This window comes from Mustela putorius, unplaced genomic scaffold, assembly GCF_011764305.1.
Source record: "Mustela putorius furo isolate JIRA1106 unplaced genomic scaffold, ASM1176430v1.1 tig00003834_pilon_pilon_pilon, whole genome shotgun sequence".
Lineage (NCBI taxonomy): Eukaryota > Metazoa > Chordata > Mammalia > Carnivora > Mustelidae > Mustela > Mustela putorius.
In genome coordinates, this window is record NW_025421987.1 from 111,943,471 (window position 1) to 111,967,691 (window position 24,221).

Sequence of the window (24,221 nt, forward strand, 5' to 3'; positions counted from 1 at the left end):
TTTCCAGTTCCAACTCATGGTTGATGAATGGGAGGCAAATGAAATGATGTACTCCACTAAATCGTATTTATGGCATTTACCTCTTTGTAAAATGGCTCCATCTTTCAGCCACTTAAAAATTATAGAAGACAGTTAGATAGACATAAAGATAATCATTATATAAAATTCCCAAGAACACTGAAATCACTGATAATGTATTTATATGGATCTGAAAGTTACTTGTCCCCTGCTGCTGCATTCATAGAGAAACCTGTAAGATTAAGTTTGTACTAGTCTTTTCCAGGACCCAACACTGGTAATGCCCATGCCTTTCTCAGCTTGAAAAACACACACAATCTAATTTAAGTCTGATTGACAAAGAAGAGAGAAGACAAAAAAGACTGCCAGGAATATTTAAAGTAAGGCAATCTGAGTTCCTAAATTTAATATGCAATAGGCATAAAAATACAAAAATCTAACACTTCAGTAACAGTATTTGCAACTAAATTACCTACACTGTGTGCACAAGGCCCTCAAAATAGTGGCAGGAATCCCTACAGCCCACCTGTAATGCCACAGAATAAATCCTCCATTGTTACTGAAAGATTGCGTGGACTGTGGGAGGAAGAGGCCCTTATTTATTTTATTTTAAACATTTCATGGTCCTGTGGAATTTGCATAAGATCAACAGGAAATTTCAAAAAAATGTCGTGCCTTGTGCTTCTGCGTTTTGGTACCTGCTTGCTATTCTCTGCTGTTCTAAGCTATTGGGGAAAGACTGGAAATCACTAGTATGCTAATTCTCTCTCTCTCAGAGGAGACAAAAATAAATAAATAAAAAATAAAACATGGGGAAAGACATAGGCATCAAGGACAGCTATAAAACGGGGTGGGGGGCGGCGGAGGATGAGCTTTCAGGGAACCATGCATGTCTGTCTCTCTGGCTCTCTCCGCTGGGACAAAGGCCGACACTTTGGAGGTGGAGAATAAGAGTAACTAGGCAAGCCATTACGGGTGTGGAGTGAAAAAAATTCTCTTCCCCCAAGAGAATGTGGCTTTACACCAGCATATTAGATTGGAAAGTGCAAACACAATAATTAACAGTGAATCCTGATACTTCAACACACCAGAAAAGGGTGTCACTCCAGTGTGAGATGGGAAATAGGAGGAATAAATTAAGGTAGTCCTCGGTGATGCTGGACAGCTCCTTGGGGGGTACAGTGGCAGCCCAGGAGAGCTAATCAAGTCCTCCAAACACCTCGGGAAGCTTGAGAAAACTGATGAAGGCTGATACCACGCCAACAATGAGGGGCAGCTGCGAGCCCAGAGTGGGGGCCCTGTTTATGACTGAATCTAAAATAACGACCCCCATGTGAAACAGACACCTTCGTATTCCCTGTTCTCATTTAAGAAAAGAACTTCAAATTCACCTTCCTCAATTTCCACTGTCTGGGAATAAACCAGCTGCTGTGGTTTCTCTCCACCACCGTAACACATGTCAATCACTGCTACGCCCAGTGTTACTTTTCTTCCCCACGTGTGATTCCAACAATCAGCACGCTCCAGGGCTGAACCCCAGCCTCGTGTGTGAGCATTTTCTAGGGCACACCCCCGTAGGCGACCACCCCCTGTGTATTTCGTTTAATTATGAAACCTCTTTCTAGAAACCCTGTAATTCTCCCAAGAGCCAAAGTAATTGGTAGAAATTAGACATGAAGAGACATAAGGCCACTTAAAGAGGACACTTTCAATTATAATTTTTAAGAGAACTTTCTTTTCAGTTCCAGTATAATTTTGTACTTTCCCAATTCTGCCCTTTTCAAATGCCAAAGAAAATGCTCATGTTATCTTGTGGACTGTAAAGGGAAAAAAGGCAAAAAAAAAAAAAAAAGAAAAAAAAGGCAATGTAATGCATTTGTACTCCACTTAAGTCCACAAAGATTTCCTTTCCTTTGAAGGCCATCCTTTGGATGTTTTTTAAAAGAAAAAAAAAAAAAAAGTAAAAAATAACGTATATATACCCCTGTGGCAAATTACTTTTATTTAGACAATGAAAGGATCCCGTGTGTGTGTGTGTGTGTGTGTGTGTGTGTGTGTTCCATTCCCTGGGGTCCATATTGTGTGGCTGCGTTATCAAAATACACTTTTGGTACTGGTAAATATGTAAATCAAAGATAGATCCGTTTTGCAGTGAATTTATGACCTTTTTAGGGAGAGTGATGGTAGCAAAATTCCAGGGTATAGTTTTATTCCACTCAATTCAGGAAAATTCTATTGAGCAACACCTACTCACCACCTGGCACTCTAAGTAAGTAATGGGAATCCAAAGTTGGAAGAATATTTAGCAAGGAGGAGAAAGGGTGGGAAGACGTATATAAATAATTACAAGATAGTCTAAGAAGTCTAATGATTGCTGTGGGTGAAAGGAGAAGAGACAGCTCAAAGGCAGAATGATTAACTCCACCAAAATAAGCATCATACAGAAATCTTAAAGATTGCAAGATGGCAGCCAGTGGGGTAGGTTAGGGCTGCACAATGCTACAGGCCTGCCCTGGAGATACTGAAGATTTGGTTTCAGACCACGGCAATAAATAGTACAATAAAGCTAGTGCAATGAATTCTTTGGTTTCCCATTGTAAAGTTTTGCTTACACTAAACTATAGTACATTAAGTGTACAAAGTCGTTATGTTTAAAAACACAAAGTACATACCTTAATTAAAAGTACTTATTACTAGAAAATGCTAACCATCATCTGAGCTTTTAGGTAGTCCTAATCTTTTTGCTGGTGGAGGGTCTTGCCTTGATGCTGATGGCAGCTGACTGATCAGGGTGGTGGTTGCTGAAGGCTGGGTGGCTGGGGCAGTTTCTTAAAATAGGACAACAATGAAATCTGCCATATCCATTGACTTGTCCTTTCACAAATGGTTTCTCTGCGGCATGTGATGCTGTTTGATAGCATTTCACCCACAGAAGAACTTCTTTCAAATTGGAGTCCGTCCTCTCAAACCCTTTATCAACTGCTGCTTTCTCAGCTAAGTTTATGTGATATTCTCAATCTTTTGTTGTCATTTGAACAGTCTCCCCAGTATCTTCACCACTGGTAATTTCCATTTCAAGAGATCAGCTTCCTTTGCTCATCCATACTCATGTATTAGTCTTATCATGAGATTGCAGCAGTCCACTCCCATCTTCAGCCTCTGCTTCTAATTCTAATTCTCTTGAATTTCCACCACATCTGCAGTGACCTCCCTCACTGAAACCTTGAACCTCTCAAAGTCATCCATGAGGGCTGAAATCAACGTCTAAACTCCTGCTGATGTTGGTATTTTGACCTGTTTCCTTGAATTACAAATGTTCTTAATGGCATCTAGAATGGTAAATCCTTTCCAGAATGTTTTCAATTGGCTTTGCCCAGATCCATCAGGGGAACCGCTGTCTCTGGCAGCCAGAGCCTTAGGAAATGTGTTTCTTAAATATAAAGTCGAAACTACTCTTTGATCCATGGGCTGCACAATGGATGTTGCGTTAGCAGGCACAAAAACGACATTAATCTCATTGTACACCAGAACTCGTGGATGACCAGGTGCTTTGTCAATATAAGCAGTAATATCTGAACAGGAATCTTCTTTTCCTGAGCAGTAGGTCTCAACATTTGGTAAACCATGTTATAGATGTGCTGTCCTCCAGGCTTTGTTGCCCCAAGTATAAAGCAGGCAAAGTAGATCTAGCATAATTCTTAAGGGCCCTAGGATTTTCAGAATGGTTGATGAGCACTGGCCTCAACTTAAAGTTATTGGCTACATTACCTCCTACCAAGAGAGTCAGTCTGTTCTTTGAAGCTTGGAAGCCAGGCAATGACTTCTCTCTAGCTGTGAAAGTCTTAGTTGATACCATCTTCCCATAGAAGGTTGTTTTGTCTACACTGAGTATCTGTTTAGTGTAGACACCTTTACTAGTTATCTTAGCTTGATCTTCTGGATCTCTCACTGCAGCTTCTACATCAGCACTGGCTGCTTCCCCTTGCACTTTGATGTTATGGAGATGGCTGCTTCCCTGAAACCTCATGAACCCACTTCTGCTGGCTGCAAACTTGTCCTCAACAGCTTCCCTACCTCTCAACCTTCACAGAATTGAAAAGAATCAGGGCCTTGCTCTAGGCTTCGGCTTAAGGGAACATTATGGCCGGTTTGATCTTCTCTCCAAACCACTGAAACCTTCTCCATATCAGCAATGAGTCTGTTTCACTTTCTTATCATCCGTGTGTTCACCGGGGCAGCACTTCTAATTTCCTTCAAGAACTTTCCTTTGCATTCACAACTTGGCTAACTGTGTGGTGCAAGAGGCCTGGTTTCCAGCTTATGTTGGCTTTCAACATGGCTTCCCCACTAAGTTTAATCATTTCTAGTTTTCGATTTAAAGTGAAAGACAAGCGATTCCTCCTTTCACATGAACACCTAGAAGCCACTGCAGGGTTATCAATGGGCCTGATTTCAGTACTGCTGTGTTTCCAGGAATAGGGGGACCCAAAGAAAGGAAGAGAGATGGGGGAATGGCTGGTTGGTGGAGTAGCCAGAACACACTTTTATCTATTAAATTCACTGTCTCATATGAGTGTGTTCTGTGGGGCCCCATAACAATTACAATAGTAAAACCAAAGGTCACTGACCAGTGTATAATAACAAATATAATAATAATGAAAACGTTTGAAATATTGCAATATCAAAATGTGGCACAGAGACACGAGGTGAGCAGCTTTTGGAAAAATGACATTGATAGACTTGCTTGACACAGGATTGGCACAAACCTTCATTTTGTAAAACACACAGGATCTGAAAAGGGCAACAAAGTGGTCTGTATTTTGAAAAAAGTGAGGCCACATTTAAAGAGAGAGAAGTTTTCATATAAAAATCCAGATTTCTGGCTGTTCTTGAACAAAGGTACAAGATCTGGTGACACCTGGCAACAACAGGCAGGATGAGGTATCAGTTCTCTGACACCCACGAGCCCCCACCCAAGGTCCTGGGCCCTGGAGACATCCGAGAATGCAAGCCCTATCTTTAAAAAAAAAAAAAGGCAGTCTTCAGGATTTCAGATTCCCAGCCCCAAAAAGGGAATAAGGGGGAAAGGCTGGGCATTCTCTGATATTTGCTTTCCTGGAAATAAAACAGCCCAAAGCCAAAAGTATCGTCTCTCACTGCATCACTTGACACTGGGCGGCCAAAGCTGACTCATCCTGCAATCTGTGCTGCTCGTAAGTACTTGGGAGTACAGCCTGCTGATGGGTCTGAGAGGAAAAACTTCTCCGACTCCAAGCATATGGTCAATTTGGAACTGAGCAGCTCACTTAGCACAGCTTTCCACAAGCCACTGCGTCTCTTCTAAGAATTACTAGAGGCATCTGGTAGAAAGAACAAGGACCACAACGGGCTGGGCTCAGGCAGCAACACAGAAGCAGACCTGTCCTCATGGGCTCTCCAGGGATTCCCACAGCCCCCCACAGCCTCCCTGAGCTCAGGCTTCTCTCCTGGCTCCTGACTTCCCAGCAGACACCTGCCACTGGACCTCGTCCCCCAGCGACTGCCCACAAACACATGCAACCAGACTGACGTCACTCCCATTCTTTCTGTGGTGGCTGCTGCCTATGCTCCACCCAGGTCCCCTCCAAACCCGTCCTGGCTCTGTGCATCCCCCTAGGTTCTGCACGTTTCACGGTCTTCCCTGGCTGTTGGAATGCCTTGCTGGGATGCGTCCTAGACCGGGCAATTGTCTGAGGCAGCTCATGGCAAATGGCTTTCAGCTGCTGGGTGCTGGGAGAGGAAAGCCGGTTCCCAGCCTCAAGGTGGGCTCATCGCTTCCTGCAGAATCAGGCCGAGACTGACACTGTACCCTTGATGGCTTCCTCCCTTCCCTGTCCCGAGTCCCACTCCTAACTGAGGCTTCCGGGGAATACCTCCCTGATGATCTTGCAGGATCTGCTTCTGGGAAACCCCACCAAGACACAGCCCCACCCCATCCCCACCCTCTCTCCTCCAGTTAACCTTCCCAGCCACTGGGAGTCAAACGGGCCTCCTGTTTTGACTCTTCCTTTTTTTTTTTTTTTTAATATTTTTATTTATTTATTTGATAAAGAGAGATCACAAGTAGGCAGAGAGGCAGGAAGAGAGAGAGAGGGAAGCAGGCTCCCCACTGAGCAGAGAGCCCGATGCGAGGCTCGATCCCAGGACCCTGGGATCATGACCTGAGCCGAAGGCAGAGGCTTAAACCACTGAGCCACCCAGGTACCCCTTGACTCTTCCTTTTCCTTCACCCTGTCCCTCTGTGGCTAAATGTTCAATCCCCTGTCTTCCTCCATCAGACGCATCTCCCATCCAACTCTGCCTTCCCTTCCCCTGCAGCCTACTTCAGTTACCCACTGGCTCCCTCCCTCACTGACTGTGTTTTCTCAGCCTCCACTGTCCTTCCTTTTTAGCTTCCCCTCTTCCGCTTTGAAAACTCAGCACTTCTAAGTGTTGCTCCTCCAAAATAAAACAAAAATTTTGCAATGGCTCCCCACTGACCTCAAGATAAAATTCAAACTTCCTAGCCCAACTTGTCAGAGGCCTCCCAAATACCTCATGCCTCTTCTCCCTGCTTCCCTCCGACTTGTGCTCCGGTCAGGCCATACCATCCATGGTCTGCTTATCAGGGCTCTGGGCTCCCCTGGGCCAGTCCCCCTGCCTGGGAGACCCTCCTCATCTCTCATTTCCCTGTTCAAATCCACCATCATTCTAGACCCAGAGCAGAAGGGGCTCATGGAGACTGCTTCTTTATCTAAAGCACCCCCATTAACAAATTCTGGGTGAGAGTTGAGAACCCAGACCTACAGATTTAGCTGGCGTTCACATCACTTGCATCATATATATTTGACAACTGCCCCCCACCCCCAACCCAGGTAGATGAGTTTCTTGAAAGCTGAGATCTCTTTGGAGTCATCTTTGCATAGTGAAGCTACACCACCCATGCTTATCTTCGATAAATCTCACTGAATGAGAGGACTGTTCACCACTTAAAACGGAGCCAGTTATTCTAATCAACAGGCAGATGTGTCCCAGAATGGATGGGAGACAGGAGGCACGGAGATCCCATTCCCTCCACCTCTGTTCTCACCAGCGCCTCTCCCAGTGCAGCGCCTCACTCCCTCAGATGTGATTCTAAGGAACACTCGTTCTTAACCGAACCAGCTTCTTCCCCGTGGGGTTCACTGCTGGAAACACCAAGCTGATCTCATCCTGAAGGAAAACATGCATCGGGCAGGTAGAGAAATGCTCCAGTATTACATTTCATGGGCAAGTAAAGAGATTTTCAAGGGCAGTTTTCATTACATGCATTTTCCACCATCCACAAGGGTTTCCGGTCCCACCCCTTGCATTAGCAGTAGCTCATCTGTGCGCCCCACCTCCTCACCCGAGGCCCAAGGGCACCTGATGCATGTCCACAGGGTTCACAGATGTTGTGGTCCCTGTATCATATAAGGCGATATCCCAGGGGACCTGGACCCAAATGGCTTCACCCATTAGTGAGTAAAAACACATCACAGACACCCTGAACCGGCTCTATGCGTGAACAATGACAAAGCAGCAGCTGGAAAACGGAGCGGCCCAGTGTGTTTTCGTGGTCATGCCTACCACAAGATGGCCTAGAATTAAACCCACATGCATGAAAAAGCAGAAGTGACATGTGAATGAATGACTTCTCTCAGCCATCAAGTTTTGAGATCTCTGGCAACTCATTCTAAGGAAAATTGCCCCCCAAGAAATGAAGGATACTTGACTGTACTTGGACTCCAGAGTGAGTGGAACTACACTAACTATAGTGTCTGTTAAAAATCACTAAGCGTTCTAAAGAAAGCGTTTCGGGAAAGTAGTATAAACTCTCTTTCTACTTATTCATTAAATATTTCAAATTCAGCTATTCATTCCTCTGTCAGTTTTCAAGTAAATTCCACACACCTAGGTTCAAGAACAATTTGTACTGAGGAATGTGGGTTGGACTGACATCTTAAAATGAAATGGCCTTTACCAGATTTTTCAAGAAAAAGGATCAGGTAATCTTTCATGGATTTAAGTAAAGTTCGCCAAAATGGTACAGGGCCCAAAGGAATGTTATTGCACTGAGCTTCTGGGGTGACTCATTAATAATACAGTCCGACTGTCATTGATGCTCTCAAATGATCCAGATTCCACTGGAGACACTGCATTAGAAGACCTAATAAACTCTTCCTGCCTCATGTACATTACTCCTATTTTTGTCCCCAAAGAAATCAGGACCAAGCTAAAAGCCCCTTCCTCCACAAACATTTCCTTTGTTTCTTTTCCAGGAGGAGATGACTTCTCCTTTTCCCATGGCATCAGGTACATACATGCCTTATGTTCTCAGCGAAATCACAGGTATCTAGAAGGTAAGCTCCATTGTCCAGTTGAACCTTGCACCCTCTACCTCCCCACCAGATAGAGCTCCTAGAAAATACCTTACAAAGAGTACAGTTCAATAAGTGTTTGCAAAGGAATGAGTGACGGAGTGAATGTAAGCTTGTATGGTTCCGTTCTTTTTCCTAATCCTGCTACAGATCCCAAAGCCCAGTTATTTGCTAAAAACTTTATGTACACCTTCCAAACATATTAAGGTTCATATCCAGGTTTCAAGTTGTCATCCCATGGTAATTCTTGAGAATGAACTTGATTTGGAATGATAGTACTCTAAAAAGTTTACCAATAGCTCTTCCGGAATGGTTCAGTTAGAAAATATTAACCAGGCATTTACTTCCTCTTTGAGAGCTAAATCATTTCATTTAACAGCATCTACAGCTATCAGAACTTTGGCAGACTTTGTGAAAAATATCATTTTAACAGTCTTTATTAAAAATTAATCACATATTTCGTTCTTTCATTTCTATCACATAAACTCCCCATTGATACAAAAAAAAAAAAAAAACCTCTGCTGTTATTGTTTATTTATTCTTAATAGTGTGGGTTCTTTTCCTCAGGATGCAAAAATATGGTTATTGGGTTTTCCAGGGGAGAAAATGCCTGTCCCTTAAAATTATACTGTATAATCACTCTGCTTCCTACTGCCGCTCCTCCCACCCAATACTAATGGGAAATGGAAGTGAGGGAAAATCTCTTGGTCATTTTTGCCATGAGAATGCTAAACTACCATTCTCATGATCATGACAAAAACCTTTAGCAATTTCCTTTAAAAAAAAAAAAAACGGGGTGGAGTGAGAGCATCTTCAAAGACTCGGCACAAAGTTATCCAAAGAATTTTTTTCTCTGAATCTACTTATTAAGAACCTGGAATGTTCCCTAAAGCCATCCAGCAGTAGGTAGACCCCAGGCACTGTAGACTAGAGTGAACTTAAACCCAAGGAGAATGCCGTCTTCTCTTTTTTGAAAACCCTCCTACACACTCATGTCTCATTCTTCTTAATGACTTGACCCATTTTCCTTTCCTGGAAAGTAAGTTCGTTAACTCAGGGATGGTCCTCAGAGGAAGTGGGGACAAAAATGTGTGTGTGTGTGTGTGTGTGTGTGTGTAAAACTTCAGCTCTGCTGCTATCTGGTTATGGACTATTCCCAAAAGTGATGGTTCTTATAACATACTATAGAAATGGAAGTGATGGTTCTTAATCCTTAAGAGGAGCTTTCTCACCCACTTCATCTGATCGTGTCATTGAGACTTAGCTCAGGCCCTGCAAATCATTTAGTACCAGAAAAATCTACTAATGTGCCCCCGACCCTACAGTACTCCCTCACAGCCCAGCGCAGCCTAGGAGCCCTCTGCTCTTTCTTACTTTTTCCAGTGCTCAGAACTCTCCCTAGCAGGGAAGGGGCAATCCCCGAGTAGTGTTGGTGAGTGTCAGGCATGGAGCCGAACAAGAATTAGTCAGGTCCTCTCACCCTTGCTGCTCGAAGTGTGATTCATGGAACAGTAGCACTGCTATCATCTAGGAATGTGCTGGAAATGCAGAGTCCCAGGCCCGACCACAGATCTGCTGAGTCACACCGCCCTTGAAGAATGTCCCCGGGAGATGCACAGGGGTACATCATCAAAGTTTGAAAGGTGCCACTCCATAGCAAAAACAAAAAAAGTGCATCTTCACATTTACAGTCAAATTCATGTCTGATGTGCTGACTTCATGCCAAATCCCATCCTCACATCACCTGCAGCAGAATGATACTGAGGGATGCTCTTGGGAGATGACCAAGGTGGATCCTCCCCTCTAAACATCCAGTCCAATGGAATGATGAAAGAGGAGGAAACACCGATGTTCCGTGAATGCCTCGTGTGACCTGGAAGGTACATGGCAGGATGGTTTTATTTTGTTTCTTTTCTGAAATTCTGACTTGCCTGAGATTATTGAGCAATAATATGGAGGAAAGCGGAAATAATGAAAATATTACCTCATCTAAAAATCAAAGATCTCTTCCCCGCTTTTTTCATAAGGGGGTTGTCCACAGAATCACAGGGGACAAGAACACAGCAAGTACTTCACATTGGGATTCAGATGGGAGTCTGCCTGGTCCCTGCCTGGGACCAATCAGAGCTCTGCTTGCTGTCATTTGTGTGACCTTGACAAATAAGTCAACATCTGGGCCTCAGCTTCCTTACCTTTAAAATGGAAATAAAAAGATTACCGCTTTCAAAGGCTGCTTATGAGAACGAAATGATACCTGTAAAGCCTGGCATATGGTGAGCACGCCACATGAGTGACCCCTGATAATCACGCAAACCCTGTGTCTTGGTGGAACCTGAAACCACTGTGAGTCCACTGTGATTTCCTCTGGTGACTGACTTGGATATAACAAATCCACATAAAGGATGAATATTCAAGGGGTGCCTGGGTGGCTCAGTGGGTTAACGGCTCAGGTCGTGGTCCCAGGGTCCTGGGATCGAGTCCCACTCTCTGCTCAGCCGGGAGCCTGCTTCCTCCTCTCTCTCTCTGCCTGCCTCTCTGCCTACTTGTGATCTCTGTCAAATAAATAAAATCTTTAAAAAAATGAATATTCAAAAAAAGAAAAGAAGGCTTGAGAAAAGTTTCACTACAAAAACCATGGTAATGTTGAACATTAGCAAAGGTGTCCGCCATCTTTCACTTCAAATTCCAACCCAGGCTGACTCTGACTGAGAGCCCAGAGCTTGATCAGCCATGAAGAAAGAAACACTACTGGCCAGGAAGGAGGGGCTCGTCAGTCACCAGCCCTCCGCCTCACAGCTGTCCCTGTGAGCTCACGGGCCAGATGTCTGTCTACCAGGCAAAGTAACTTTTAAAGAGAGAGAAAAAGAAGCAGGTTATTCTGCACTCTCTCTTTTTAAACTACAGCACACGTTGTCATTCCTCCCAGGAGGGTTGGCCGAAGGACAGATCTGATGATTTCTTTTGCCAGACTTTATTTCAAAATAAAACACAAAAACATACTGTGCTTACTATCCCACTTTTGTTATTTTTTTTTAAATCACTTAAAATTAATACTGCTCTTTTTGAGAAACCAATTTCCACCTCTTTTTCCTAATTAGACCTGATAAAAATATAAGAATAAACATTCAAGTGGACAAACCATATTGAAAATACCCTCGAAGCCTTGGAAATTAAAATGAAGACAATTCAATCACAGCACTTGAATAAAGTGGGTTTTGTTTCTCCTCCCGAGTGACTGATGGAACATACGGTAAGTTTAAAATATCCGAGTATTTCTGGAGTTTGGAGGAAGATAATACGTTTGTATAAAGCCTTCAAAAAAATAGTGTGTTTTGTAGCCATGCATTTCAGATTAACAGTATGATACTTCACCAGCTGTATATTCTGGGAGCACACCTCCTCAGAAGAGGCATCTTTCTAATTGAGTGTAATCCAATAAATTAAAGAACGGTCAGGATATAATATGGAACCCTCTACTCACGCCAAGTGCGTGTGGGCAGTTCATAGGACACTGTGAAACTTCTGATTGTCTCTCACTTTGCCTTACCTGTCAGAGGGCAGAAGCCCTGGGGACACCAGGAAAATTCAAATATATTCTCTATTCCCCACCCCCTACCCCTTTTCACTTCCCCTTCTCCATTCAACACACATTAGCCACCTCGTAATGCGAAGCTAAGGTTCACCTCAGAGGACTTACCGGTCAGTTTTCTTGATCAGGATGGCCCTAAAGATGTGCTCAAGTGGTGTCTTCTCCCGCTCGTGGGTTGGCTGCACGAAGGGGTGCAGGGCCACTAGCGAGAAGCCCTGCTGGTACAGCTCCAGGAGCTGGGCGGGCAGGTCGTGCAAAGAGGCCAGCCTCACCGCTGAAGACCTCGGGAGCTCAGCTGGGGGCGCAGAGAGGAGAGGCTTATTAGGGACGTAACAAAAGGGCTCGCCCTCCCCCAAGTCCCTCTCCCCTTGCCCTTGCAGACCTCCAGGTCACCTCTTACTATGAATGGGTTTACTCCTGTCTTAACTACTGTCGTCAAAGAGAACTTAAAAAAACAGATTATTTTCCAACTCATCCAAAGGCGTTGCTAATTGGATATTTTAAATCTAGAGTCAATCTTCTCAGAGACCACATTGGAAAAGTTATTTCCACCCCCTTAAAATAAAAAAAGAAAAGGAGGTGGAGGAGGAGGAAAAATGACAACGGCATGCAAATATAAAATTCCCAGGTGGCAAAAAACAGCATTGACAATGTCAGAAGACAAACTGAACATATTTTCTCTGACACTTAAGAAAAAGAGAGAACTTCCTTAATTTGCAAAGAAATCACTGAAAGAGAGAGAGAGAAGAAGGAAAGAGGAAGGGAAGGGAAGGAAGGGGAAGGGAAGGAGAAGCTGAAAGGAAGGGAAGAGAATGGAAAGCAAGGAAGAGAGAGAGAAAGCCAAAATATACGAAGAGGCAATGGCCTAAAAAAACACAAAAAGCTACCTAATATCCGAAAAAATACTCACATTAACTCCACATTGGAAGCACACAAAACACATTTCTCACCTACTGAATTATTTTAAGATTTGGATTTAAAATCTTTTTTGAGAAGGAGGGACAAGAATCAAAAATGCAAAGGTGGGGCGCCTGGGTGGCTCAGTGGGTTAAGCCGCTGCCTTTGGCTCAGGTCATGATCTCAGGGTCCTGGGATCGAGTCCTGCATCGGGCTTTCTGCTCAGCGGGGAGCCTGCTTCCTCCTCTCTCTCTTTCTGCCTGCCTCTCTGCCTACTTGTGATCTCTCTCTCAAATAAATAAATAAAATCTTAAAAAAAAAAAAAAGCAAAGGTGTAAGCAAATACCCAAATTAAAGTATACATCCCAGCCCTATTCCCCTTTAGACTTTTTTCCCTAGGGGAAATCAGTATTATCTGCTTTTTGTACACATGTTAACCACTGCTGAATTCATATACAAGTAAAAATGTCTACATATCTCCCTCCCTTTTTATACAAATGGTAGCATAGCGGCGCCTGGGTGGCTCGGTTGGGTGATTGCCTTTGGCTCAGGTCATGATCCTGGAGTCCCGGGACAGAGTTCCACATCAGACTCCCATCTCCATGGGGAGTCTGCTTCTCCCTTTAGTCTTCTCCCCTCTCATGCTCTCTCTTGCAAACAAATAAATAAAACCTTTGAAAAATGGTAGCACAGTTTTACACATATGGCTTTTTGCTAATTTTTATCAATTGACAGTATACTTTTCTTAGAAACCGTTCAATAGCAGTGCGCAGAGCTTTTTCTCATTCTTCTGACAGACACAGTCTTCCACCACATGATGGACCATAGTTTATTCAAACTCTTGCTTTTGTAAGTAATGCTCATGGAAAATATCACTCTTAGCTAATTTCACACGGGTGCACATGCAATACTTCATACCTAGGAATTCCATACCTAGGAATTTGCTGGGCCAAACAAACAAAAAACACACTGTAATTTTTTCAGATATGGTCCAATTTCTTCTACAGAGTAGCAAGGATTTAACTCCCATCAGTGATGTGTACAGGTCTTCCTTTTTCCATGTCCTGGCTAATCTCATAGTGAAAAAATGATCCCTGTAGGGGTGATTTATATTTCTCTTACTAGGTAACTTCTACTTTTTCTTACTGAACATTTCATGTTTAAACACCATCTGTGTCACCTTTTCTATTAACTGTTCATAATCTTTGCCTAGTTTTCTATTGGGTTAATGGTCCTTTCTTCTATTGGTTTGTAGAAATTCTTTATACATTAGGAAATTTAGTTTTTATTTGTCATACTAACTGTAATATCTTCCCCCAATTTATTGTCTTTTGACTTTGCCTAAGGTGGGTTTTGTCATGAAGAATTTCTTTTTATATGAAGCTGAACTTCTCAATCTTGTTTTCAATGACTTCTGAGTGTTGTGTCATAGCAGAGAGATCTAGGATTATAAAACAATTCTCCTGTGATTACATGTGTCATTTTTTGGATATAAGTCTTTGATCCAATTTGGAATCTACGCAATATGAATTCAACATTCCACCCCTTTCCTCATTACTTTGAGATGCCACCTTTATCATGTTATATTCCTGAATATATTTAAGTTTATGACTGCGATCTGCTAATCTGTATTAATAATTTTAATGTTATGTTTTAATATCCGGTCAGGCTATTTCCTGAAACTTCCTATCTTCCTGTTTAGTATCTAAATCTTCCTGTCTATTCTTATTTTTTTTTCCAAATGGTCTTTAAAACCAGTTCATAAAAACCTCCATCCAAAAAAATAATTTTATTGATATTATTGAATCATGTCATATTATAGCTTAACTGACGGAGAATAGCTATTTTCATCATACCACAAGTTCCTGTCCAAGTAGAAGGTATAATTTTTGTTCATTTCAGATTTCTTTGGAGTCCCTCAGGCACATATTAAAGTTTTCTTCACATAGATATTGTACATTTATCAATTTTATTTCTATTTATTTTTACTATTGGAATAACATATTTTGTTTTCTTTTTACTTCTATGATACCCATTGTGGGCAAGAATGTTGGGGAAACAGGCATGCTCTTCACGGCCAATGGGGTGAGCTTCTCTGGAAGGCAATATGGTGTTTGCCTTCATATCTAAAGTACACACACCATTGTCCAACGACCCTACCAGTGGTAGGGTCCAGCCTATTGCTGGACTCATAGATGTTTTTCAAGATATATGGACAAAGATACTCATTACAGAGTTGTTCATACAGCAAAACCTTGGAACCAAATTGTTCTTCACTGGAGGGCTAGCTGGCTGAACACTGGGATACCCCAGTGATGAATTCTATGGGCCATTTAACAAGATTAAGATAAATCTGTTATGTGCTGATGGAAATGCATCCAATATAAATTACTAAGTTAAAAGGCAAGGTGTCTAACAATGTTTATGATAGTCTTGTGTACGAATAATTAGAAAGATAAGAATAAAGAATAAATTTTTTTCTGAAAGAAATCACAAAAACATGACTATTAGAGAGGGATGGAGTATAGAGAGCAGGATGGAAAGGTAGTTTTTATTTTGTACTTCCAGTACTATTACCATCCATAGGGGTCACTGGGTGAGGGTTTATGAGATATTTTGTTTCTTATTTATATGCAAAAACATTATTTTAAAGTGTTTTGTATATTTTTTAAAATAATGTGTTATTTTAAAGCACAAACTAGAGGCACCTGGGTGACTCAGTCAGTTAAGCATCAGACTCGTGATTTCGGCTCATGTCATGATCTCAAGGTCCTGAGATTAAGCCCTGCATGGGGCCAGCTCAGTGGAGTCAGCTTGCCCCTCTCCCTCTGTTCCGCCCTGTGCTGGCACCTTGCGCATGCATGCACTCTCTTTCTCAAATTAATTAATTAATTAGTTAAATCTTAAAAATAAATAGGGGCATCTGGGTGGCTCAGTTGGTTAAGCATCTGCCTTCGACTCAGGTATTGATCCCACAGTCCTGGAATGGAGTCCCACAGAGGGCTCCCTGCGCAGCAGGGAGCCTGTTCTCCCTGTACTCCTCCCTCTGCTTGGACTCTCTTTCTCTCTGATTAATTAAGTCTTTAAAAAAATAAAAAACTTAAAAAAAAATCTAGGACTACTTAAGAATACTACTTAACATCAGCTACTATAGCTCTCATTTCCATATATCATGCAAGAAATTTACAGGAAAAAAGAAATCTATAGCAACAGTCTCCAGAATCCTGGGGGAAATCTCCATCAATAACAGTGACAAATAGCAGATTGGCCAGGAAAGCAGGAAAGTATGCAGTCTTTCCCCATGAAGGGTACATTCTGGATATGCTGCTAGACAAAAAATATCTAAAGACAAGTCTGGTAAAGAATGCTCAGCCCCTCCAAATTCCCATGCACAGAAACCCTCTAATTCCCCCTTATACCCAGGTAAGGGGACCCCTATCCTGGACCCCTTGCTTTAGAGCAGGGGTAAGCCGATTATGCTCTTTGGTTAACCACCACCAGCAGCATGGAGGAATTCATTAGAAATGGGGACTCTGGGACCCAACTCAGACCTGCAGAATCATAATCTCAGTGATCTACATCTTCACAAGCCCTCCAGGAGACCCTGAGGCTGAGAACTCCTCTCCAGAAGGTTCCTTTGGACCTTGTCCAGACACTCTCCTCTCCTCTCCTCGGGCAAGGAAATCAGAGACCTAAGGACATGCACCCACCCATCACCCACAGCCCAACCTCACACAATCAAGCCTGGAATTCCCTGCCCTGATAGTCCCAGGCCCACTGTGGGTGCCTGCACAGTCTTCTTCCCTAGTTTACAACAAGGCAGGACTATGCCCCCACTGAGCACCCCCAGACCCCACGCAGGATGGAGACTAGGGCGCGACACCCTGTGGGGAGACACTGCCCCAGGAGCAGAAATGAAGGAGCACCAAAACTTCAGCAAAATAAATAAGAGTGTAATGCAATATGTTAAAAAGGGAAAATTCATCCAAAGTCCATCATGATCAAAATATCAAAACTTTTAATAAAGATGGGATCAGTCGTACTGATTTCTCCTTTCTCCTTAAGCTCCAATATGGCTTAGTACAGCAGTTTACTAATCTCATCTTTTTTTTAAGATTTTATTTATTCATTTGAGAGAGAGAGAGAGAGAGAACATAAGCAGGGGGCAAGCAGGGGTAGAGGGAGAGAAAGAAGCAAACTCCCCACTAACAGGAAGCCCAATGCGGGACTCTGGGACCCTGGGACCATGATCTGAGCCAAAGGCCGATGCTTTACGACTGAGCCACCCAGGCGCCCCATGATCTTGTCCTTTTAAAAAATATTGCTTCATCTGCCTCACCCTAATGCTGGCTCTGGCCCAATATCTCTTGCACTCTCGTGCCTGGACCCTACAACTGACAGGAGCCGGTCAGCAAGTGGGTTGTGCCAAGGGAACAGGGGCAGGTTTAGATCACAAAGTGGCTGAACCGAATGAGAGTCCCTGTGTATGGCATCGATGCTGGCTGTTTCATTCGCAAAACTGAACAGACTTTTGGTAGGTGGGTGAGCCCTTTTTGGAAGGTAATTTCACAATGTCAATCAAACCTAAAAATACTAGGCAGCCCTCCACTTTGATGAAAGTGTGTATGAGTCAACCAATATGAGACCACCCACTCAGCCAGTCTCCACAGTGCAGTGTTTTGTAAATGTTTCAAGTATCTCAAAACTCTTACCGCTATAATAAAATAAGCCTTTCCTGTGATGCTGATCATTTATAGATTTGTTCCCCCTTATGCATCGTGCTGTAATAAAAAAGTAAAAGCAGTCGGTGCTTTGAGAAGATCTGGGATTTTAGTTATACTCCTCACTGGTGTTAACCCTGGGCATGTGAAAACCCAGTTTCCTTATTTAAAATGGTCCTACTAACATCATACAGCAACTCTAAGAGTCATATGGGACGTTGCACGTGGAATCGACAAAGCTCCAAAAGATCATGGTCAGTGGTGGTTGCAGTAGCTGATGGGGACACCGGTCAGCTGGGGCTGGTGATGACACCATGGTTCTGGGCTACTAAATCGTTCCCTGTTTCCACCCACTCCCCCTACACTTCAGGCCTACAGATCAGTGTCCCCAAAACAGGAGTCAATCAACCACTTTCTAGTTAAATGCTCCCTGAATAAAACATCATACCTTTAAAATTTTTATCTCAAAATCTCAAGATGTATCTCTTGTCAAAACTCAGCAATTTTATGGCTTTAATTTTTGGTATGCATGCTGGCAAAGTAAGTTTTAGCTTCATGGTTAAAAAACAAATAAAAATGAATCTCAACAATCTCGTTGCAATAAAAAAAAAAAAATCTCTTGTTGTAAATATGATTAAGGGCCTTAATTTCTTGTTTCTGTTTGAACCTTCACCTTCAGAAAAACCCTAGTTCTTATAAACTGACCAATTCTCCAGTATTATTCCTGGAAAAATAAAGGAAGGAGTGACTTATCTGTTCGGATGGACATACCAATTGTAGCCTCTTGCTCTAAATCTCACCCCACCCACCAGGATAACCTCTCTACTATTTTTGTTTTGTAAGATTTGCCTGACTTCGTTTACGAATTATGTAACCTTGGGCGAGTCATGTAACTCCCACCCCATCTCTTGGGTCCATTGTTTATAAAATGAAGCCCCTGGATCAGCAATTCTGAAGGGAGCTTCCAGCTTTAAAATGCAATGATTTCATTATTCAATTTGAAGAGTAACATCCAGTTTCTAACTAAAAAAAAAAAAAAAAAAAAAAAAAAAGATATCAGATAATATAATAAATGCCTTACAAAGCGAACTCAAAGAGTTCCCCTAAACTAGAGGCAAAATGGGAATAAGGACAAACCACAGGTGTGGGTGGGTGGAAAGATGGAGAGAGAAGGAGGTACGAAAACAGTTTATTGCCAGGAGGGTAGAATAAAAATCACTGTTGTGAGGGTCCCAGCCTTCTGCCCATTGCAGGCACTAGGAAAGGATGCTGTCTGCTCTGACTGTCCCTGGGAGTGTGGGGAGCTTTCCAGGGGCATTCTAGGGAAGAGATGCCTGCACAGTTGTGGGAGAGGAAAGGGGTATTTTAAGAAGCATCCCTGGGGACTATGGATTCCTCTCTTCCCAGTGGCGAGCTGCAAGGACAGCAGTGTGAGTTATCTGAAGTTCCTCTGACTTCCTGGGGTTTTATCAGGAGTCCTCTCCAGGACTGAACTACAGAAGCCACCTCATCTCATTAAAATTCCTAAATATGAAACTTCATATTCTGAAGACAAGGGACACTGATGATGCTGTCTTGGCCAATGTTATTCCAATCTGAGGCAATGCCACTGTTAGGGCCCAGTGTCTGTCTGAAGATCACGCTTTCCAGTCCATCAAGTTCCCAAGTCTTTATCGACAGGGATCAGTCTTCAAGCCCAGGGACCAGGCTGGATCCCTGTGCTCCCACTCAGGGAGCTGTATCTTCGCCGATACAGGGATTTGGACCTACTGCTCTGCAAAGCCCAGTTCTCCAGCCGGCCTCTCCCAGCAGCCTGGGCAGGAACTGGTTCTTATCTCATGACCTGGTAGAGGTTCTGGGGCAGAGCACAAGGCCAGGAACTGGGGCCCACCAGGAGCCCGATGGATAAAGCAAATGAGAGACAGAGCTATGAGAAGAATAATGACTACCAAAGCCCCATCTCACCAACGGGGAGGCATTGTGTCCTTCCAGCCTGGTTACTGTCAATGGGAACATAGGCCCAATGGTGCCAGAACTTCTAATTCTTACCTTAAAGAACTCCATAGTTTTGGTCCTCATAGAAACTCTGTTAATCTTTAGATTTGGTAAGTAATTCCCATTTGATTTTCAAGTCCATATGTCCCAAAGCCAAGACTTGGTAGGTTGCGGAGTCTGGATGGGGCATTTGATAAATGTAGGGGGATGGATGGTTCCTTACTCCTTCCTGTCCCCGATCTTCACACTGTCAAGGCATGGTGTGAACCTCGGTCATGTACTGAAGAGCTTGTGATTCCATTCATTCCCAGATCATCAGAATTCATGCCAGCCTTCAAGGCTACACCTGTACGCATTCGACACAGCCCCCTATTTCCAAATCTCTCCTCTATGCTGATGTAGAGATGAACAGAAAGTTTAAAGCCATATAACTACAGTGTGAATCCCTTGGAAATATTTTTTTCCTCATTCAATTACCAATAACAGGCTTTTGATTTCTAAAAAATCAAAATATAGAAAGTACTGTTGGAAAGGTATTTGGGGTGGCATGAGAGTCCAGAGATCTTTTGCAATAAGCGTTTTGTTTTCCTTTCAGAAAATAACTTCATATAAATAAATAAACCATCATTCCAGGGGTTAAAAAAAAAAAAAAAAAAAAAAAAGGAATGCAAACAGGGGGAAAGAAACCTCAGCCACAAAACCACACATTTCTTAACACTCTTGGGATGAAGTAGATCTTGTTTTTGCTATGACTATGTTTTGTTTAGCAAAAACATCCTGTGCCCCACTTACTCCCTGGAAACGAAGCCTTTCAGACATCCTCAGAAGACCCAAAGTGACGGCTTTGCTCCCTTCAAACTTTCTTGCTGGGAGAGTGCCAGGTTCCCAGACAAGAAGGAAACCAGTGGTGTTGGGCACCCGCACACGTCTCTCCATCCTACAGCAGGCAACGGCAGGGTGAACGGCAACAGCTTCTGTGATTTGGCTCAGCCATCATGTGTGACTTTAACCTAATTATTCAAAGTCCGACTCTGCTTTTCTAATTACATCTGCTAATGGATCTGTCAATACCAGGGAGTGAAACCTGAGAGAAGGACACCATCCCCCTCGGGTAATTTCCCTCGCAGGTAAAGCTGATAATGACACTGTTCAACCAAATCTCTCTTTCTCTCTCTCTTTTTAAAGTTCCTTGAAGGCCACTATTTCTATAACATTAGTCTGCCTGGGCTCTGCAGTAGCTTCAATTTAGCAAAATGCTCAAATCAATCATTTTTCAATGTGCAGTTTTTACTGTATAGGTAAGGAATAAGAATTCCATTTTTTAAATAGTGTTTGCAGCCCAATGTCTTCTGTCTGTGTCATTTCTAAAGCTGCAGAATAAGTTAAAACTCTCATTTTGAGACTTTCCGAATTCAGATTTCTGTCACCATCTTATGAAATAAATTCATGCTGTTTTTGTTGTTGTTGTTTTAAAAGATCTTATTTATTTATTTGACAGACAGAGATCCCAAGTAGGCAGAGAGGCAGGCAGAGAGAGAGAGGAGGAAGCAGGCTCCCTACTGAGCAGAGAGTCCGACGCAGGGCTCGATCCCAGGACCCTGGGATCATGACCTGAGCCAAAGGCAGAGGCTTTAACCCACTGAGCCACCCAGGCGGCCCATCAAATAAATTCATGTTTTTAAAACTTAAAAAAAAATAATAATATAAAGCCTATCCAGGTCCAGGAGACCACACCATTAAAACACTACTTATTCTTTTTTATTTTTTTAATTGAAGTGAAATCCACAGATCAATCATTTTAAAGTGAACAATTCAGTGGCATTTAGTACATTTGTAATGTCATACAACCATCACCTCTCTGTATTTCTAAGACATTTTCCTTAGCCCCAAAGGAAACCCCATTTCTGTTAAGCAAGTTCTCCCCATTTTTCTCTCCCTGTGGCCTTTGGCAACCACCAATCAGGTTTCATAAAACACAGTTCTCAACACCATATCTAAGTCGTCGATAACTCAAGGGGGAAATCTCAGGAAGACTGAAAACTCTACTTTAAGCTTAATATAAAATCTAGGATTCTATAGGTCAATCACGGAGTAACTGGTAAAGCAACAGATGCCTCATCACATGAGTTCTTCAGATGCAGGCCACAAGACTACAAATGACTATGAAGCATCAGACTATCAGAGGCTGTGACAACAGGTGTGTGCACGTGTGTGTGCATGTGCGTGTGTGTACAGCAAAGGGTGGAGGGAGCGGGGGAGTCAAGTTGTTATTGGTTTGCTTGTCATTTCAAAGGCTCACCCGCAGTCACTGAATTACACACACACAATACCACATCCCAAAAAATTCAGTGTCTAGAAGTTGGAAGGAGAGTGCTGAATAATTCCCATTGATTGTACCCATTATTCAAACCCAAAAGATGGCATTACTGCTCATCTCACTGGTCCACTTTGTCAGAGAAGACCCAGGCGAAGATTCATCAAGAAAGCTCTTCCAGCGACACAGGCCTCACGCTGCTTGGATTTCACGGTGGGGTATTCAAATATTAAAAGCAACGGGCTAGAAACTGAACTCAGAGTATTAATAAAATATTTCACGTACTTAAAAACATTTTTTCTAGTGAAGAGAAGATGCAAAGGATCACCAAGTCTTCAGAATTTCTATTCAAAGTGGGCCACACCAAACCTAAGGAGAGCTTAGTGCGAGTCAGAAGGGAAGCTCATTGTCCGTATTTTATGCCATTTTCCTAATTGAGCATGATATCATCATGAGAGCTGACACTCCATGTAGTTCTCTTTGATTCTGAGAGTACAATAAACTGATTGCATCCCAGACCAGCCACTAATGAATATGTACAAACAGTATGGAAATGAAACTGCTTAGAATGTAAATGGGACCCTATATGGATTTCTAGGATAAAGTCTGAAGACTTTGTATTAAAGTAATCAGTACTGGAAAAAATAATGTCACTGCGGCCAAGTTCTCAGAGAAGGCATGTCAAAAAATAATGCACCTTTACAAGGAGCTGTGGAGAATCAACTAAGAAGCATGACTGCCCTGACACATTCTTATTCAGGTATGCTGAAAGCAAAAAAGCTAAAGGAACCAAAGGAGTGCCTAAAATGGGCAGTATATGAGCCAGCAAACACATCCTGACCCTGGAGACCACGTGGTCCCCTATTCCCACACATGTTCTCCCCACCACCCACGTGGGCCAACCCCATTAGAGCCAGCCAGGCAGTCAGCCCTTTCAGAACAAGAAGAAACATGGCGCATTTTTCAAGTCTGAAGCAGCCAAGAGGCATTTTCATTCCTTCCCTACATGCACACAATGAAATCCATCAATGGTGGAATGGCCATGACTCCGCCATGGCTCATCCCTACTACAGACTATTAAGTAGCAATTTTAAACATGAGTTGGATACATACCTCTGACCTGGAGGAAAAACCAAATGGGGATAAGACAACAAAAGCGAAGGAAGAATGTAAAACTGTCACCTTGCAGAGATGGCCAAAGAGTGACAAGACAAAAGACCATGGTTATAGATAAGAGGTGACTGGGAATCCTAACCCCAAACAACATAAAATGGAAAAAAAAATTTTTTTCCCGAACAGATGGTGCCCCAAAGTCATGAGCACACTTTAGTCTGGCATTAACTCAGGCCACAAGAGAAAACTTTGGTTTCTTTTTACCTTGACTTATTATCACAAAGTTCTCAAGTCTACAATAGAGTTTCACACTGGTATATCAATAAAGTCTTGGCTTAGGAGAATTTTTTTAAATTTGTGAACACAGTAATATAAAAATATATGAAATAATAAAATAATGCACTACAGAAACTGCTGGAAAGCACAAAAATTCACCATGTGCAAGAATAGTTTCAAGATCTTATGACAAGAATAAATTCCACCATCTGGGAGCTTAGCACATCTCCTGCCCACAAAGGAAATCCACTTGTTTGTTCAAAGGCACTCTGCTCAGACACAACAGCAAGTTCACCCTGGCGGACTCTCCTTTTCCTCGCCCTAGTGGAGACATACCATCTAGTCCATGACACAGTCACAAAAACATTCATAAGGCTTACAAAAAGTTCCATATCTTGGAAATGCATTTTAATAAATAACACTCTTAACTACATGACATTGCAAAAGATGCAACAAAACTGAGTCAAATGAGAACTCAGGCCAGACAGTTCCCTTACTCTAAAAAAGGCTTCCACACCTGCATTTTCAGCTTTGCATGAACAATTACTGCGTTCATGCACTAACTCCCAATTTGGTGCATGGAAATAGAAAATCATACACACAAGTTGAGCAGCCCCGGGCTCCGCTAACCAATTTGCATGCAAAATTGTCATCAGCACTCTGGTTTATTTTTTGCCCGTGGAAGAGATGGGGATCTCTGATGCCTGAGGAGGCCAATTTTAAGAGGTATTTTGATTCCCACTATAAAAATGGAGTCCCAAATAGTGTCTAGGGTCTCTGCAGGCCTGTGTGTCCCTCTCAGCTGCCTTCTCATGGATTCCAACAGAGGAGGAGAAAAGCTGGAGAGTGAAAATACGTAGAAGGGTTAGGTGAAAGCAAAT

General features: G+C 42.7%; 1 protein-coding gene and 1 pseudogene across 2 annotated transcripts in view; both read right to left on the reverse strand.

Annotated features, from left to right (window-relative positions):
- RFTN1 (raftlin, lipid raft linker 1) overlaps positions 1 to 24,221 on the reverse strand; it is a 192,786-nt gene that overhangs the window by 103,169 nt on the left and 65,396 nt on the right. For both annotated transcript variants that reach the window (XM_045088943.1, XM_045088942.1), the window contains exon 3: positions 12,133 to 12,319. In XM_045088943.1, coding sequence (XP_044944878.1) covers positions 12,133 to 12,319 — 187 coding nt within the window. The remainder of the gene's footprint in view (positions 1 to 12,132; positions 12,320 to 24,221) is intronic.
- LOC123394540 lies at positions 2,722 to 7,266 on the reverse strand (annotated as a pseudogene).